General features: G+C 36.5%; 6 protein-coding genes and 2 non-coding genes across 9 annotated transcripts; 3 read left to right on the top strand and 5 right to left on the bottom strand.

Annotated features, from left to right (window-relative positions):
* The first annotated feature begins 18 nt into the window (after nucleotides 1–18).
* On the top strand, nucleotides 19–5,274 carry LOC110847941 (phenoloxidase-activating factor 1). Its single transcript, XM_022094992.2, has 8 exons — nucleotides 19–384; nucleotides 484–680; nucleotides 753–939; nucleotides 1,010–1,109; nucleotides 1,173–1,372; nucleotides 4,516–4,647; nucleotides 4,713–4,819; nucleotides 4,895–5,274. Exons 1-8 carry the CDS (start codon nucleotides 309–311, stop codon nucleotides 5,108–5,110), a joined length of 1,215 nt encoding a protein of 404 aa, XP_021950684.1. The 5' UTR covers nucleotides 19–308; the 3' UTR covers nucleotides 5,111–5,274.
* LOC118434800 (proclotting enzyme-like) lies at nucleotides 1,103–4,165 on the bottom strand. Of its 2 annotated transcripts, XM_035849081.1 has the most exons (14): nucleotides 4,069–4,165; nucleotides 3,886–3,958; nucleotides 3,763–3,813; nucleotides 3,276–3,700; nucleotides 2,851–3,184; nucleotides 2,662–2,734; nucleotides 2,508–2,588; nucleotides 2,308–2,427; nucleotides 2,082–2,224; nucleotides 1,894–1,994; nucleotides 1,770–1,821; nucleotides 1,697–1,705; nucleotides 1,554–1,616; nucleotides 1,103–1,488 (listed from the first exon to the last, which is right to left on the bottom strand). In XM_035849081.1, exons 2-14 carry the CDS (start codon nucleotides 3,947–3,949, stop codon nucleotides 1,406–1,408), a joined length of 1,599 nt encoding a protein of 532 aa, XP_035704974.1. In that variant the 5' UTR covers nucleotides 3,950–3,958; nucleotides 4,069–4,165; the 3' UTR covers nucleotides 1,103–1,405. The 2 variants fall into 2 exon arrangements, with proteins under 2 accessions (XP_035704974.1, XP_035704973.1); XM_035849080.1 differs by having other exon boundaries at nucleotides 3,886–4,157.
* LOC110847942 (AN1-type zinc finger protein 2A) lies at nucleotides 5,133–6,852 on the bottom strand. The gene is made up of 5 exons (XM_022094993.2): nucleotides 6,527–6,852; nucleotides 6,411–6,453; nucleotides 6,150–6,333; nucleotides 5,743–6,054; nucleotides 5,133–5,669 (listed from the first exon to the last, which is right to left on the bottom strand). The coding sequence occupies exons 1-5, from the start codon at nucleotides 6,579–6,581 to the stop codon at nucleotides 5,463–5,465; spliced, it is 801 nt and encodes a 266-aa protein (XP_021950685.1). The 5' UTR covers nucleotides 6,582–6,852; the 3' UTR covers nucleotides 5,133–5,462.
* Nucleotides 6,853–7,395: 543 nt separating this feature from the next.
* On the top strand, nucleotides 7,396–7,513 carry Trnal-caa. Its single transcript has 2 exons — nucleotides 7,396–7,433; nucleotides 7,469–7,513. It is a non-coding gene; the product is annotated as a tRNA-Leu (tRNA).
* Nucleotides 7,402–9,927, bottom strand: LOC110847943 (cilia- and flagella-associated protein 20). Its single transcript, XM_022094994.2, has 5 exons — nucleotides 9,564–9,927; nucleotides 9,305–9,496; nucleotides 9,064–9,180; nucleotides 8,905–9,003; nucleotides 7,402–8,832 (listed from the first exon to the last, which is right to left on the bottom strand). Exons 1-5 carry the CDS (start codon nucleotides 9,645–9,647, stop codon nucleotides 8,725–8,727), a joined length of 600 nt encoding a protein of 199 aa, XP_021950686.1. The 5' UTR covers nucleotides 9,648–9,927; the 3' UTR covers nucleotides 7,402–8,724.
* Trnal-caa lies at nucleotides 8,145–8,262 on the bottom strand. Its single transcript has 2 exons — nucleotides 8,225–8,262; nucleotides 8,145–8,189 (listed from the first exon to the last, which is right to left on the bottom strand). It is a non-coding gene; the product is annotated as a tRNA-Leu (tRNA).
* A 985-nt stretch (nucleotides 9,928–10,912) lies between the features above and the next one.
* On the top strand, nucleotides 10,913–13,273 carry LOC110846901 (carboxypeptidase B-like). Its single transcript, XM_035849161.1, has 7 exons — nucleotides 10,913–11,256; nucleotides 11,331–11,540; nucleotides 11,609–11,702; nucleotides 11,787–12,168; nucleotides 12,248–12,492; nucleotides 12,649–12,733; nucleotides 12,832–13,273. The coding sequence occupies exons 1-7, from the start codon at nucleotides 11,153–11,155 to the stop codon at nucleotides 13,011–13,013; spliced, it is 1,302 nt and encodes a 433-aa protein (XP_035705054.1). The 5' UTR covers nucleotides 10,913–11,152; the 3' UTR covers nucleotides 13,014–13,273.
* Nucleotides 13,074–16,876, bottom strand: LOC110847058 (serine/arginine-rich splicing factor 1). The gene is made up of 6 exons (XM_022093904.2): nucleotides 16,487–16,876; nucleotides 16,245–16,385; nucleotides 16,017–16,141; nucleotides 13,729–13,901; nucleotides 13,476–13,643; nucleotides 13,074–13,393 (listed from the first exon to the last, which is right to left on the bottom strand). Exons 1-5 carry the CDS (start codon nucleotides 16,594–16,596, stop codon nucleotides 13,479–13,481), a joined length of 714 nt encoding a protein of 237 aa, XP_021949596.1. The 5' UTR covers nucleotides 16,597–16,876; the 3' UTR covers nucleotides 13,074–13,393; nucleotides 13,476–13,478.
* Nucleotides 16,877–17,478: the final 602 nt, after the last annotated feature.

Genomic DNA, 17,478 nt, shown 5'->3' on the forward strand with positions numbered 1-17,478 from the left:
AGTTGTAGGTTTTTTATCCATGTTGGTTGAACGGGTTGAACCTAATGCTCCCGTAATTATCTAAATTGCTTCATAAATGATGTGCACGTATATCGCATCGCATATTGTCGAATGACGTCTTTCCAAGAAAGAACGAAATGTAACTTTTTCTCACGCATTGTGACCGATTAATACACCATTAGCCAAGAGGAACATGTTGTTTTTGTGTGGTATCATTTAGCACACAATCTAATGCAGTACGTTTCAGTATGTTGAAGACATTATTAAATCAGTTTGTGATTTTAAAAATAAATTAGTAAATATTGAATATGACGCCACATGCAAAATACCTTACACTGTGCACTCTTCTTATGTGGTCGGCCATTCAATTTCTAGCATCTGCAGGTAATGAATACAAAGAGAGAACGTATAGTAACCCGTGTTATTCAGATTTTTCGTGCACTAAATTAGAAATAGTAACAGAAATAATATATTTTACGGTAGATGTCCCATCAACTGAAGAGATTGTAAAATACTGCAACTCCACATTCAACAACCGCCGAGGAATATGCATCAGTTTCGAAAAGAAGTTAAAGAACTGCCACCCATTGCTGAAACTTCTCCGAGAGAGAAAATTTGCAGAGCTGCAACAAACGTTTTGTGACGAACCGGAACAAGGAGATTCGTTTGAGCTGTCCTGGGTTATTAATTATGAAATATACAACACTTAAAAACAGCGTTTGTACTGACCGTGACATATGATTCTGCAATAGGTTTGCTGTCCCGAAGATGAATTGGTTGACATATCTCATGAGGATTTTGGATCTCATCCGAATTTCAACCTTTTGCCACATCCAGAGAATTCAGTCTGCGGACAAAGTGGAAATTCTGACAGGATTGTGGGTGGAGAGGATGCTGGGGCGGGGGATTTTCCGTGGATGGCACGCCTTGCCGTTAAAAGTAATATAATTATGTGACAATTAAAAACTCGTACGTTGTTTAAGACATTCAAACATTTTCCATTTTTAAGGGGATGACGAAGACACGGAGGAATTTGTGTGTGGTGGATCAATTATAAACGAACGTTATGTCCTGGGGGCTGCGCACTGCTTTAAAGACAACGTTAAACTGTATGAACCATTTATTTTTATACGTGTCTGAAAGTCATTATAAAACAGTTTGATTTAATCTAGAACAAAAATTCGAGTAGGAGATACTCATGATGACGTAGAGAAGGAGTGCATTGAATATGGCGACAGCACAATTTGTGAAATGGAAGAAGATTATGGAGTAGAGGACATAATAATTCACCGAGATTATTCAGGAATCACTGGATCACAGCACGACATTGCTCTCATAAGATTAAATCGAGACATACGGAATATTTCTTCATGTAAGTAAACTGGCCATTTCATTTCAAGTCATATTATAAATGCGACTCGATCCACTTTAAGTATTTTTGGACTCGTGTGTAAACCCCTGGAAAGCCTGGTTCTGAGCATCTAATTCCTATTTTAATACGCATTGCATATAGAATAAAATTAAAACAGCAATATTTAAATTAACCATATTACCCCACGAAACGATTCCCACGACACGCCAATATCTGTCATTGCTCTGCAGTTGTAAAGGTCCCCCTGAATTTATGTATGATATTCACGGAGTGAATTTATACTCTATTTTGTCAACGACACGCCAGTACAAATTAGTTTGTTACCCGAGTCTCCTAAATTAACAAAACAATGTGATAAATATGAAAGATTAACAGTAATTCATGACTCGACCCTGACCTTGACAGCTATCCCTAGAACCTGATCTTACTCCGGCACAGAGATTAGTATCCTAAACACAGGTTTATTATTTTACACAGAAAAAGTATGTATTCTGTGCCATTAAGGTGATATTTTAAGGTACTTCAATTGGCTGAGTGTAGGCTGCTTTACAGTCGTCTTGTTTCCAGATTGGAACAGAGACTTCCATCAAAGTGTTTGAAGTTGGACCCCCGTAATAAATGGCTACATAATTATATTACGATAAGACCTTTAGACCGTAAGCTCTCAAGAATAGAACGGTAAAGGGAGAAAAATAACTTTTTTCCTTACTTCCCCATCCGGTGACTATTCCAATTTCATTTTCATACGTCTTATCTTCAAAGGGAGGAGGCAAACATATTGGTCGAATCTTATTGTTGAAATAAGCAGACCGAGCTAATCGAAGCAGGGCAATGTCATTTTGATACGAATATCTGCGTAAAGCTATTACTGTTACTACTTTGTGGAATGACAAAACAATTTCTGACTTGTGAGTCATGTTTCAAGGCGCACAGACCTGTTGAATTCTTCGTGTACCGTGATTGATAAAACTTCAAAATCTTCTGGACTCGATTGAATTCGAGTGTTACTAAAGTCATACTCTCCAAGTCTGATTTTGATATCCTTAGCTTGGAATCTAAAATCACAGGAATTCGGAATAACTATTTTTTTGTAATTGATTTTGCCCCGATGGAAATATTAAGAGTACCACATTACTGATCGACACAGTGACTTGCGGTTAATACATGGAATTCGGAAACTAGTACACCACCACAAAATTGACCGACACGGATATCACTACATGTCATGTTTAGAACAAAAGTCTCATAAATTACTTTATAAAGAACTGTGTTTGTACACTAATTCTTACCCTGACTCTGGTTTTGATCGAATTAGTGCTGCCATCCAAGTCCAAGCTTTGGGATCCGCAATTCTGCCCCCCACTATTAATCCCATTAAATAAAAATAAGAATTTGTTACAACTGCCCCCGTAATTCTTAAAATTCTGATAAATCCGCAACCCTCTATTTTTAACAAAACCCATGCTAAAATTATGGACCTATTCTCGATGTCTTTTGTTCTGAATATCCACACAATCGTGTACCGTGAGCTACAGGTTTCGGAGAAACACGTGGTGGGGGGAAAGTGAAGGGGAATGGAGTGGTAGTTTTAGACGGAGGTCGGCCCGTATTGGGAGGGAGAGGTCGAGGAATTGGGTCATCAATTTCTTCTGGACAGCAAACTCCTACATAGTTTCCGTATGGAATAGAACACGTATATTCCAAAAATCTCAAAAAGTCTCCTCGAAATTCTTCAAGGATGCAGTGCTCAAGGTGTCTGCAATAGCCAAACTCTCCAGACGGAGTATTGCAGCTACCAAAACTGTCGTTTGGCTAAAAATGCATTAAACTATATTTTCAGCTTGCACAATTAATATGAGGATAATTTTGTACGTCTATTAAAGAAAGACTCATACACACTGACCTCCTGGAACCCAATAGGGACATATCTTCTACCTCCGTCATTCCCCCGAACAAAAAATCCTGTCCCATTTTGTACACGAGTACTCCAGTCCAAACCAATTTGGTCAATATAATTTGCTTGGGAGCAAAACTGACCGTGTGGACCGCACGGATTGTGACCTTTCTTCTTCCCTTGATTCTTATTCCCACCAGCGTTTTGTCGGCCATTCCCGTTTCCCCGTCCTGGAGGAGGTCCTTTGCCTTTACCGTTTCCTTTCCCACGATTTCCCTGACCACCTCCCTCCACTCTAAATCTTAACTGAAAAGTATTTGGATCCTCTTCTAAACCAGCGTTGTCTTCTTCATTTGAAAAATTAGGATGGGTATCAGGAAGCTTCCTTGACACTCCAATACCGAATGCACCGAGCGAGTCCAATCTTGCAGTAACTATACGAAGAAAAATAAAAAATTCAGACCCTCAAGTAAATTGTGCACCGTTTATGCCTTACCATTCGCACTTCCTCTTGTACTCCCAACTCTGGTATCGAACACGAATTGAGCTGCGTTAAAGTATGTAGATTAAGTGTTTATCGTTTCAAATAACAAGGAATTTAAGCACTTGAACCATTTACCATTGATTAAGACATAAAAATCTGTCAACAATAAAGTACTGCGTAAAACAACCTGCCATCGCATGATGCACAACTGAAACAGTTAAATTACCGTCGTCCTTTTTATTTCATATTTGTAAATTCTAAAAAGAAGCTCTGGTTTGAAACTGCCTTTTCAAGTTGATAACTTTGTGAAATACATACCACGTGTATATAATAAATATATATTTGCCAGTAGCAAATATATTCAACCTGTATTTCCAAGTAAGTGAATGTGAATATCAATGAAAATCCAGCATAGTAGTTGCAGAAAATTCGCTAAAAAAGTTGTTCAAGGGTGAAGGTTTGGTTTCATGATTTCATGCATGTTTTACGTACTGCAGCTCGAACAAGCCAACCATAACTTTGACATTGATCAGGCAGTGCAAATTTTATTGTACTTTTCTTTTCCTGGGTCTTCTTAACTTTATCATACTTGATTTTATTACAAGTACAGTACTATCATAATCAACCCAATGTACAGGACCTATGTAATCAACCTACATACATATAGTAGAAAATAAATGCTAAGGATTTCATGCTCGCTCGTGATAACAGAAATATTGCTTATAAATTTGTACATAAGTATCTTGATTCCTTAATTTTTTTTAGTATTCGTGCGTCCTATTTGCTTGCCCTTCACAAAGGAATTCAACATACCACCCCTGCAAATTACGACACCCGGTCAAACCGGGAGTAATGTACAAGCTATTGTTGCAGGATGGGGAAAATTGTATAATTCTGGTACAATACAATTTTGGGATTTACCCAACTTAAAATGGGCAATTAAATGATTATAAATTCTGCAGATTCGATTGGAAGTCCCGACCTTCAGTTCCTGTCCGTCCCAGTAACCGATACTGTTCAGTGTGGAAAGTCATTCAAGGCCAACAACGTCACCGTTACTGAGCTACAGGTGTGTACTCAAAAGACATACCACATGTACTTACATGAGATTGATAATGATGCTCATTAACATGTAAATATGCAGGTATGTGCTGGAGGTGAGAAAGGGAAAGGGTCGTGTGCTGGCGATTCTGGCTCACCGTTATTTTATCCAGCAAAAACCAAGGGAAAGGCGACGATTCGAAATTTTCAAATTGGAATCGTCTCATTTGGAAAACACCAGTGTGCAGCAGGCAATGCTCCTGTTGTGTACACGAGAGTAAAGCGGTATCTTACCTGGATATTAGACCACATAAAATGAATGAGCATTAACAAATGTCATATATAATCAAAGATATTTTATTTGTAAAATTTGTATGTATTGTACAATAGCATTTACTATTGGATCGAATCCAAGTGGATTGGTCGGAATGCACAATTTGGTGAGAGTATACCTAATAATAAATTTCAGATGGGTAAAAAATATCGTGCGGTGGTGAATAATCTTTCTTGGAGAGTGTCAGGCTATATTATGTATTGCACGCATATATATTATCTAGCATAATAGCATAAAGGCTTAATTATAACAATGGTGGTCAAATGAAACAATTTCGGTTCTATCCGAATTGTTGTGAGCTCTATCGTTATGTAAAGTAACTCGTTTGGACAGCAATTCAGCTTATTTCACAATTGGGTTGACTTCTGCGCCCTCGATTCGTTGCAGAAACATCACCAACAACTCCGGCTTCACTTTCTGCAATCGCTTTTGCTAGTAAAAAGTCTTCCTGTTCTTGAGTAATGGTATGATTGGGAACAGGTAGAACAGTGGCGTTGGGATTGAGAGATGCTTGCAAAGCCAGTTGAAATGCTTCTTCGTCAGACTAGTAAAGAAACACTTCAGTTATAGTGAAAGTCAACCGAATTGAAATACAATATATTTATAGAAATTATTACCAAATTTCCTTGTACAGCTGCAGGTCGGAAACCCATAGCTCTACTTAAACCGTTTGCAGCGGATGATGTAGCATTAGAAACACGGGTGACAATTGATTGTTGATTTCTTGATGACGATGATGAGGCAGCAGCCGTTCTTGCTAAAGCAGCTTGTCCAGCTTTTCCTAGAGATTTTCCACAATTTTTTGTACATTCATGATCTTGAGGATGGCGATGTTTTAGGCAAAAATTTAAATTGCAGGTATCGCATAAAATTGGAATCATTTCTTTTTTCTTGCAAGTTTTAAATGTGCATCTATTCGTGTACACTTTCTGTAAATAGAAACCCAAAGGCATCAGAAAAGGTTCACTCATAAATATTTACAATTACAGTTAACGGGTCTTTAAATTAATAGATAATTAATTACCTGACGTCTACCAATAGCTGCATCTGATTTGCAGTCGTTGTCAATATGTTGACTAACTCTAATGTCTGGCAGTTCGTTAAGGTTTCCAGGCACAGGGGCATTACATAAAGGACATACTGGAACCTGGACGTTTTTCTTATAAGCGACAGGACAATTGTGTCCAGTATACGAGTAGTGGTCACCGCTAATACAATACAAGAAAAATATTAGAATAATTGTTTATTTGCAATCAATTGATATAAAGTAATTTGCGTAACTTACCAAAATACTTTTGAACATCCGTCACATTTTACAGGTAAGAAGTCTAATAATATGAGAAATATAATAGAATGCTGCTATGTAATACTAAATTACAATCTAAATTTGAACAACCATACCAAGTCGTCGGCAGTTGTCTTCGCTGCAGTGTGTTCCTAAATGTGGAAGTTCCATCTTGTGTCTTGCTCACCGTCACCGTCAAAAATTTGTGAAATTTCTTGACACTTAGTAAAAAAAATAATAATTTAGTCACTTCGTGGGTCTTCGTAAGTCAAAGGACAATCAAACACTAAACCAAAGAATAGGGCCAGCAACAACTTTATTAAAAGTCTCGTCAATGACTTGCATATCTGGTCTGATGACCCACGAATGAATTTAGACGTCACTACATTAAACTAAACCTTATTATGACGAAATATGAACCCACTGACTCAGCAACTACAACGTATTGTAGTTGCTGCTGGGAAGATCTCGAAGTATTTTTTACTAACTCCCGCAGTACAAATCATCACAAACTTTCAATGTCTATAGACATTCCAAGCAAAGTATGATGTCATGAGTTGTTGCAACTTGCATTTCAAAATTGCAACTATATTCTTTTATATTGCATCCCATTTCCCAAGTAGATTGCATCTCAAATTGAAATTATCGATTCATTCAGTCAGGTTTATGACTGGAATTTACGATAGGTTTTGATGAAAAACCTACACTTTGTGTGTCGTTTCCGATATTTGCAAAAAATTTAGGTACAAGTGGCTGATTTTACCAGTCGTGCAGTTGAAGCAACCCGTATTTAAACTTATGCAAACTGCCAATCACGTCTTGTAAAGTATTGTTGATTATTTTAACGATTTTTAAGCACTCATAAATGGCCTGTTGGCTAAAAAATTTCTTTTTAAAGATTTTTGCATGGAACAAAACTCCATACAGATTCCATGAGTTTGGTGGGTAATGAATGAGGGCAAAGGGTTGGGCTCATTTTAACACTGTCAGTGTGGCCGAGTGGTCTAAGGCGCCAGACTCAAGAAAAATCTTGCCATACACAGTATGGTCTTGTAGAATTCTGGTCCTCACTGAGGGCGCGAGTTCGAATCTCGCCGCTGACAAAATTTTTTGCTACCAAGATTTTGCATGCAAATTGCAATGCAATAATTCATTTAAGCAGCAATCCACTGAACCATTTTTGCATGCAATTTACGGAGAAGATTTTCATGATGGATGAAACCAATAGCTAGATGAATATAGCCAAATTATTTGTGCTAATCACCTAATTGCATATTTTGACGAATTCGTAGTTTATTTAACGTGGAAAGTCCGTAAAAATGGCCACAGTGAGATTTATGCAAATTAGGTGACACGCCTAATAGGATAGCAGTCCGTTCTGTGTTCAAAAATTTTTGTTACGTCGGTATATCCACATCATATTCCACATATTCCACAATTTTCAAACAATATATTTTATTCAGCTTTTCAAAGTGGTTAATTTTATCTTTATTTAAGGCTAAATAGATTCATAAGAATGCACATACAATTAGTACGCCAGGCTTATTCGTTCTAGATTTTTTGCAAGATCAACACATCATGACCCAAGCCATTCATGTGTTTGGCTTCATCCATCATGAAAATCTTCATGAAAATCTTCTCCGTAAATTGCATGCAAAAATGGTTCAGTGGATTGCTGCTTAAATGAATTATTGCATTGCAATTTGCATGCAAAATCTTGGTAGCAAAAAATTTTGTCAGCGGCGAGATTCGAACTCGCGCCCTCAGTGAGGACCAGAATTCTACAAGACCATACTGTGTATGGCAAGATTTTTCTTGAGTCTGGCGCCTTAGACCACTCGGCCACACTGACAGTGTTAAAATGAATCCAACCCTTTGCTCTCATTCATTACCCACCAAACTCATGGAATCTGTATGGAGTTTTGTTCCATGCAAAAATCTTTAACAAAAAGTTATTTTTGGACTACCTACTTGCAATAAGAATTACAGATTTTAATGATTACTAATGGTTTTTTATATTGTAACCCATCTTTGTCTGCAAAAGTTTACTGAAGTAATAAAGTGAATTTAAAGTTTACAACCTTTTTATCCTGGGATTATCATGCGATAACTATTACAACCGATTAAATCATTACGAATAAATGATCCATTTTTTTTACATATATCCCGAGGTTAGTTTATTTACCTCAAACTTTCGTGAGCATCAATAAAAATTCTAATAGTTTATAAAATTCAGAGAGGACAGAAGAAAATTTATCTTCCCATTTTTTGTTAGGTCGGATTCAAAATAGTTTTTTTAGAACAGACACGGTCGTTACATATGTTCCACATCTTCTGGCTTGACTCCGGTTGCGTTGAGGACAAAGACTTTGAAGTCATCAGGAAGCTCCTCGTCTCCGTACAACCGCTCGCAAAAGTAGACCTGATGAATTCGCGATTAATTATTAAGAGCCATTACATTTAATATTTAATCAGTAACATGTATTTCACAAACACGACGCAATCGACAGTTTGCATGGATTTGAATACGGGTTGCTTCAACGAAACTGGTTCCATATGCACGACGGGTAAAATCTGCCAGGTTCACTTGTACCTATAATTATTTTAGGAAATATCGTGAAATGTATTTGGATCAATTAGTTGTAAAATTAACTTGATTCCATCCATCATCAAGGCGCAAAGGCATGGTGCAGTTGAAGGGACGGATTCGAGTGCATGACTGAAAGTTGCTTGACCGGAAGCGACGCCGAAAGTTCTTGTCATCCAAAACCTATCATACAAAGTAGAAAATCAATGATAAATCTGGCTAAATTGAAAACCTTAACATATTTAAACTCATGTGTCGTTGATTTAATTAAATCTTATTTGCATATGCAATTCTGTAGTATTCTTACCTCCACCTCGAATGTAAAGTATCGTTTCAAATTCTTGACGATGAGAACCAGAAATGGAAGGCGAATTCCGAGACTTTTCCAAGGACAAATTGGTGTGGAGATGTACGTCGTTGTAACATTGTTCCCAACAATTTCCAGCGTCACTGAGCGAATGCAAGGATCCGTAATGCGTTTGATGTGACCGTTTATAACCTAAATGAAATTATTATGTGAAAAATGCGACACAAAAGATTTACTCAAAATAAATATGTAAATGCACCTTGGAGCACCAAATGCTCAAAGGTTTGCACCCGATTGCGTAAAATACGGAGAGAAATCCGGACTGGTAAGTATTTCGAAACATTGCACAGTTGTCAGGAATGACACCTTATACGAATCCTTTTTGTTCCTTTGTGCCGTATAGTTGATTCGATTCTGTGCACAGACACCAACGAAAGTCAAAAACTACAAACTTTTGAGTTGAATTGACTTTCAATTTTTCGTGTCCTCAATTGAATTGACTAGGCAACGGAACAGATCCACTGGAAATTCATGAAAAAATGTGAAAGGCATCAGAATTTTATATTTTTCATGCAAGGCTTGGCGCTGAGGTAGGCAATACGGAGCATTTTTAATTTTTTAAACCCGAAGCAAGGGTTATGTAAATAATCGTCATGTCTGTCCGACCGTCTGTCAGCCGATAACTCTCGAATGTGTTACCTCTTTTTAACCAAATTTGTTGAAAACAATTATCTGGGTAATGCATCATCCGAAGATAGCTTTATCAAAAAAGATTTGGACCGGTGGGGGTCATAAAAGTCGTGGATCGTTGGGTGCAGATGTTATAAGCGATCCTGTGATAATTTTAATCTGTACATAATTTACACAATTCAAGATAAGCGAATTTGAGTGGATAATCCTGATCCTTAAATAATTTAAGGTGGAATAATTCGGTCATAAATTTTTCTATTATTCAACTTTTTTAATACACATTTCTAAAATATAGCATCAATTTCATGAGTTTTGAGATAAATTCAACTTTTTTGATACTTTAAAATGTAAGTTAATATTTCTGTACTTCAAAACCCTGAACTTGAAAAAATTAGTTTATTTATTTTCTTTGAGGAAATTTATTTTGAAAAATGCAAGTAAATAAACTAAGTTCGAGGTTTTGTCGTATCAAAAATTAACTTTATATTAAAGTATCAAAAGTTGAATTCATCATAAAACTCATGAAATTGATGGCATTTTAGAAATTTGCATTTAAAGATATTGAATAGGGTAGAGTGGTAAAATAGGGTAGTAAAATATATGGTACATCAAACTGTGAGTAAATGTACCCCTAAGGTACCGCAGCCAATAGTAAAGCCTTCAGAATGTCAGAAATTGCATATTACCTTTGGGTTGTTGCGTTGTGTTCAATCAGTAATGCGATTATTTGATCAGTGATAAATTTGGAATGCGATCTAATTCCAATCAAAAAAATGATTGATCATCCACAAATTAAGTACATACGTTCATGAACGACTTACATTTACCTTCCGGGAATGCGATTACAAAAACACTTTTATGACACTATGGATTATAGTATTTTATAACTTATCGACTTGGTTTTGTTTGTGAAATCGTTGTGTATAAATATGCACATGTACACGACGAAATTCCATGAACAGTGCTTCAGGAATATAATTAATCCTAGATAATGGATTGGATGTATAAACATTTACATAATTTTATGCTTAATCTGACCCTACACAATTTACAACGTATTAAAATGATATTGAACTACATATATAAACATAGTCCTGCGAGTTTGAAGTTTCATCCATCAATTGGGTTCCTCCGGCGTTGACGTTGCAATTTATAAAAATGCTTAAATATATCATTATTACAATATGTGTAGTCGGTTTTGTGGAAAGCTTTTTCTGGGAATTGTGGAGTAATCCAATAATTCCTGTGCGTGAGTTTAATGGGTAACTTCTTGTTAATTTTAAGATCGCATTTCTTTTATATTTCTATATATCTCATCCCTGATCCATTTTCCTAGGCACAAAGTGTACAGAGTTGTTCCAGAGACATTGGAACAGTTGGATGTTCTGAAATGGTTAGAGGCAGACAATGACCTAGATTTTTGGACCGACGCTGCAATATATCAGAATGTGGACATAATGATTCAAAAGGATAAGGTGAACGAAATCCTCAATACATTCAAGGAATACGAAATTCAATACCAAGTCATGATTGAAGATGTTGAAACGTTAGTTAGTTTTATTTACCCTTCATTCAAATGAATGTTTAAAATTGGTCAATATTGGATGCATTCAGATTGGTTGCAGCAGAGCGTCATGCCATTGAGAATCACAAACCTTCTCGACGATTTGACGAAATTGACTGGTATTCATATTACAGCTATGACGAAGTTGGTCTAAAATTTTATATTCATAATTAATACATCATTACAAATGTTTATTTAAATAACCAAAAATTAACCATTTAAAAATAGATCATTGCATGGGCAGATTCTCTCGATTGTGGAGAAAATGTTGATATTTCGTCTCAAGTTTACGGCAGTAGTTCAGAAGGTCGTGACTTGAAGGTTTACAAATTCACAAATGGTTCTTCTGATCCCAACCCGAGACCATCCATGTGGGTCGACGGTACATTTCACGCACGGGAATGGATCTCACCTGCAACGGTGACCTATTTTATGAATGATTTGTGCAGAAATCCTTCAAACACGTTTCTTAATGACGTGGATATTTATGTCGTGCCAATCGTTAATCCTGATTACGAATTTTCTACGAATTTTCTCGTAACGTGGACAGAATGTGGCGAAAAACAAGAAAGAATCACAATTCACCCGTTGGATGCATCGGTGTTGGTATGTCATAAATATGCTTATGTATATTACACATGACACACGATGAGTATACTGTTTTCCAATGATATGCTTATGATTTATAGATCCAAACAGAAATTTCGAGTTTAAGTTTGGTGGTAATGGAACCTCGAATGACAAGTGTTCCAACAATTACAGAGGACCAAATGCATGGTCAGAACCAGAAGTTCGGTCACTTGCAGAATACTTGATAAGCACTACAAATAGTGCTGATTGGAGGGCTTATATTACTGTACATAGCTACGGACAATACATTTTGATTCCGTACAGTTTTGACAATGAAACGTTCCCTGCCGATTTTCCCGAGATGGTATTCATGCAATTTCATACTTTAATTAATAGTTATAAATGCATTTGTACGTAATTTCGCTGAGAAAGTGCTTAGTGCTTAGTGCATAAATGGCACATTTTGCCTTTACGCCACATCTCAGTTGTAAGGTTTTACATGCGAATTCTGTTACTCTAGGAGAACTTGGCTACAGACATGGAATCTGCTATGAAAGCTATTCATGGAACGCCGTTCACAGTTGGCCATAGTGGATCAATTCTAGGTAAATTTAGTTTAACATATAAGTTAAATTATTTGTCAGAGTGGGCGATTACTATATATTGAAAATTTTAAACGATTCAAATCGCAAATTACTTATAGGGCCCACGTCTGGATGTGCAGATGACTGGGCGTACGAAGTTGCAAACATTACATATTCGTACACTTATGAGCTCCGAGATACAGGAAGATTTGGCTTTTTGTTGCCTGCACAATACATTATTCCAACGGCGGAAGAGACTTTAGAAGGTTTAAAATATGCGGCTCGTTTCATTACGCTCTGATTTTTGGTCTATGAATGTAAAAAACTCAAGAAAATTTAACAAATGTGTGAGTATATATTATATCAATTAACATTTTATAAATGTTTATTCAGAAAATAAACAGTTGGTTGAAACAATTTGAATTTTGCAAAATGAACTCTTGATATTTCACTCTTGATAGCAGTAAACTTTCATGATTCTTAAAACACTAACCCGTGTGAATCACGTGTTCAGACCAGAATATAAAATGAATAATTGAAAGTTGTATAGTAAAAATAAGAAAAAGAACAACACTTAATACAAAGACGCCAATACACCAAACAACTAAAGTACATAAATGCTGTTGTTGTTTTTAATTCATTTCCGTCTTGAATCACGTAATTCTTGAAACCAACAGCAAACTGTAAATAATAATTACCAATTATTATATAATTTCTTACTTATTTGTGCATAATGTGTAATATATCATTCTTTCGTTCTCACCTCTTAACGACGAGAATCATTGGATCGAGATCGTGAACGACTCTCACGATCAGCAGAACCCCTTGAACGCTTTGGAGCAGGGGAATAACTGCGGCTCCGGCTTCGAGGTGATCGAGAGCGGGATCCCGATTCAGAATCCTTTCGAACTCGAATATACGCCACCTCCCCCTGCAATTAATAGTTTTCATTGAATTAAAAGAAAGATTCATTTATTATATAAACTCGTAATCTAAACAAAATATAAAAATCTAACCTCGTGTGATCGGAATCGCGAGTCGTCGAGTTTCTTGATAGCATACTTCATGTCATCATATCGAGCGAATTCGACAATTCCTGTTCCATCCTTGGACACGTTAGCATAACAAACTTCTCCAGCCTCTCGCATATGATCCTTGAGATCTTGCCAAGACCCAGATGGAGGAATTCCTGAAGATTACATGAAGAATTTGAAAATTATCGATGTGCTACAACGCATCAAATGACCACGTCTTCTTATAAATAGACGAATGTTTGTTTCCGAATAGCAGATGAACCGGAGAAATCCTATACATACATATATAAATATGCCGAAACATAGTAATTATATCGAGCAGCCATATTTTAACAATAATTTCATATACGGTCGATGTTTCCAAAATGGTATAATAATAGTTAGTTCGCAATAGTAAAGATTTAAAAAGCAGAATATTCCTCATGCATGCATTCAGTCAGTCCCACTCACTATGGTATAACGCTATAAAAACACTAGAACTAGTAGGTATACTTTGAGGTCAATAATGTAGGGAAAGAGAAGCAAATAATAAATAGTTAGTTAGCATTAAAAACAATATTACGTAAAATGTATGCATTAAAAAGAAATACATTGACAACATATTACACACAGAGTGCTCGCAATAATAAATAATTGTCGATTATACAACTTTAACTGAACCCTGATGTGTTGTTATCGTTCATGTTTAGTATATAATAAACGCATGCTCATGCACAACATTTCTACTCAACACTTTGATAATAAAAAACCAAAGAGAAAAACTAATAGCTCAAAACAGATTCAAGAACGGATCAACTATAAAATTCCAATCGTATTATTAGTAACTAATAATGAAGCTCTCGAGAATGGAATGAAATAAAACTTGAAAAATTCAATAATAATCAATCACCTAAAATATTGATGATCGGGCGCAAGACAAGAATAATGACGAATTGCAGAAAGTTTTGTAAGAAAAATTACCATATTTGAATATCAAAGCGTGCTCCTGACATGTGCCATGAATTTCCAACATGAGGATGATGTGAAGTACGACAACATCATTCATGTTGCAACAATTCAAGAAACCACACAATGGGCGCAATTCCTAATGAGTTGGCTCCAGTTTTTTGTCTCCAATCCAACTTTACCAAGCATGATTTGATCAATTGACGGTCATTAATTCGTCACGAGAGTCCGCGATACCCTGAGTGAGCGAGTGTGTGAAACGTATCGATCGATATCCACAATATTCGCATTGACAGCTTTCTCCACATTTTCATGAGGCCTCTCCAACTCGATATGACAAAATGCTCCTCTCCTCCCACGACCAGACTAGTAGAAGAGGGTGCACCCGTGCAAGAGGAACATCAAAATAGTGCACACGACCCATCGCCGCCAATTCGCTGCAGATTCCGCAGATTCAGGACAGAAGAACCGCCGCCGCCCAAATGAGACCTAAGCATTTCTTTGTGCTTTCTTTCTCTCACTCCCTTCTTAGTTAGTTTCTAGTCATTGTGTCTCCTGCTCCCTTCATCCGACATGTTTGTCTGTCTGTCTGTCCACTTTTCATTTTCTTTCCATTTATACCAGAAATTCACTCTGCCAACTGAGCCCATTAACGATTGAAATAGTGACTTGAGAATTTCCAAAGAGTCTAAACACATATAAATTTGGTGGTCAATCATCAACTCATTCTCTCATCATCGCTAAAAGATCGATTAATCAATATGATAGGAGGAAATAAAACACAATGTGTACGACGATACATAAAGCAAGGTAAACATGGAATACATAATTAATTTGCTGTAATGTTTATACAAGTATGTCAAGGCTGAATCGTTCCTTTTTAAACTATTGATATTGGTTGCCTCTGGCTGGCTGGCTGGGGAAATCAATAATTTGGATTATTCAAATAAAAATCATTTAAAAAAATTTGATATTGAACCGCAAGGTTGCCCTTCGTCTGTAGGCAAAGTTATTGAATAAAAACTTGAGCATCTAGTTAATAATTTTAATATTATGACGTTCATATCTACTTGTACTTAAGACGACGAAGTCATTTACGTTTAAGGAAGGGGAAATTCAAAATTGTAACTTTTGTTTGATAATTATTTAGGGACAAAGATGAATCAGAAAATATAAATATTAAAAAAACTGTTCTTGATTTAATGTGTAATGCTCAGATAATATCATTCTTCAACATCACACATCACTTGAATGAAAAATAGTATATTATAAACTATAGCATGTATTATGTATTATAACCCTATCTGTAATTTATGTGAACAAACCTTCAACTTTAACCCGAAATTCACTTCGGCTGAACGCAGCACCTCCAGGTCTCCTCCCACCATCTCGTCCTCCATCTCGCCCACCTCGTCCACCACCACCTCGACCACCGCCACCCCCACCAGTCCTAAAATTTTATTAAATTAAATTGTAGGGTTCGTAATAAAATGTTACATCTGCTGTCGGTGTACAACTGCTTATATAATTGGTTGTTTATAAAGTGTAACTACCTTGGACCACTTCCTGTAGGATACTCGACTCTAATTCGATAACCATCCAATTTGTACCCATTTCGTCGTCGCAGCGCGTCCTCAGCATCCTTTGAGGACTCAAACTCCAAAAACGCAAAGGGCAACCCACCCCGAGGGAGCCTGCAATAATAGATAAAAATAATACTTGCATTAATTTTTCTCGCTACACTACTGGCGAGTAGACCGTGCACTGCATTCTACGTTTTTGTGACGTTACTTACTTGAGGTTAACATCCATCACCTTAAACTTGCGGAAAAGGTCTTCGATATCCTTTGATCGGACATCATTTGGTAGATTTCCGACGTATAGGCGACGATCTTTGGCAGACATTATGATGACGACAAAAATTACTTTTTCAAAAACAAGAAAATCGGGGTTGTCAAAATTTAAACTTTTATTTGCTAGTGGGACTAGAAGACGAGCAACTAACTATATAATATTTCCTTGACGAAGCACAACTGGAAAACACGTCAGCAAAATAGCGTCTTCTTCCTTCTTCCTTGTATACGAGGAATTTACAAATGTATTTAACTGCCCAGTTAAATAAATATAAATGGAGGATCTGCTGAGGTGGATTTGTTGTATTGTGCAAGCGGAGTGAGAGAAAATGCGCTCTGGTCTGCGCACGAAAACTCTGCCCTCTTCACCACCACCGGCCAATGCAGCCAGCCTTTGTCTCATACACAGTCGCATTCCGCGTCGTCATTTCATAGCTCCATTTACTCCATACAGGTTTGACTGGTGAATTTTGTCTCGAGCTAATTAAATAGATGACATGATGGTTTGATTGAGATTTTATTGGTGACAATTATTATAACCAGATTCTACTTGAAAAAATGTACGAAAAATTCTGACAACTGGGTCTGATGTTTTAAATTATTAATTCGGTTAAATGTCTATTCATTCTTAACCAAAATGATGCGTGGATAAGATATTATAATACTTTTTGCAATCGTATAGAGACGTAGGGCTGAGCCTCCGTTGCGGCTTTCGCCAATAGTTCCTTATTTTAATAGAAAGCTAATAACTCTAGTGCCAATATTGAAATGTGCATCGTTAAATTTAGCAATCTTAAGTGATCCTGAAGATGAGAGGCTTGATTGACAATGGAAAGTATCAAAATAGAATATTAATAATTTTTATGCAATTAAAAATTGTTAGCAATAATAAAGTAAACGATGAATGACGACTAAAGTTCGACGTTGAAAATCG

Source organism: Folsomia candida, unplaced genomic scaffold, assembly GCF_002217175.1.
Source record: "Folsomia candida strain VU population unplaced genomic scaffold, ASM221717v1 Fcan01_Sc003, whole genome shotgun sequence".
Lineage (NCBI taxonomy): Eukaryota > Metazoa > Arthropoda > Collembola > Entomobryomorpha > Isotomidae > Folsomia > Folsomia candida.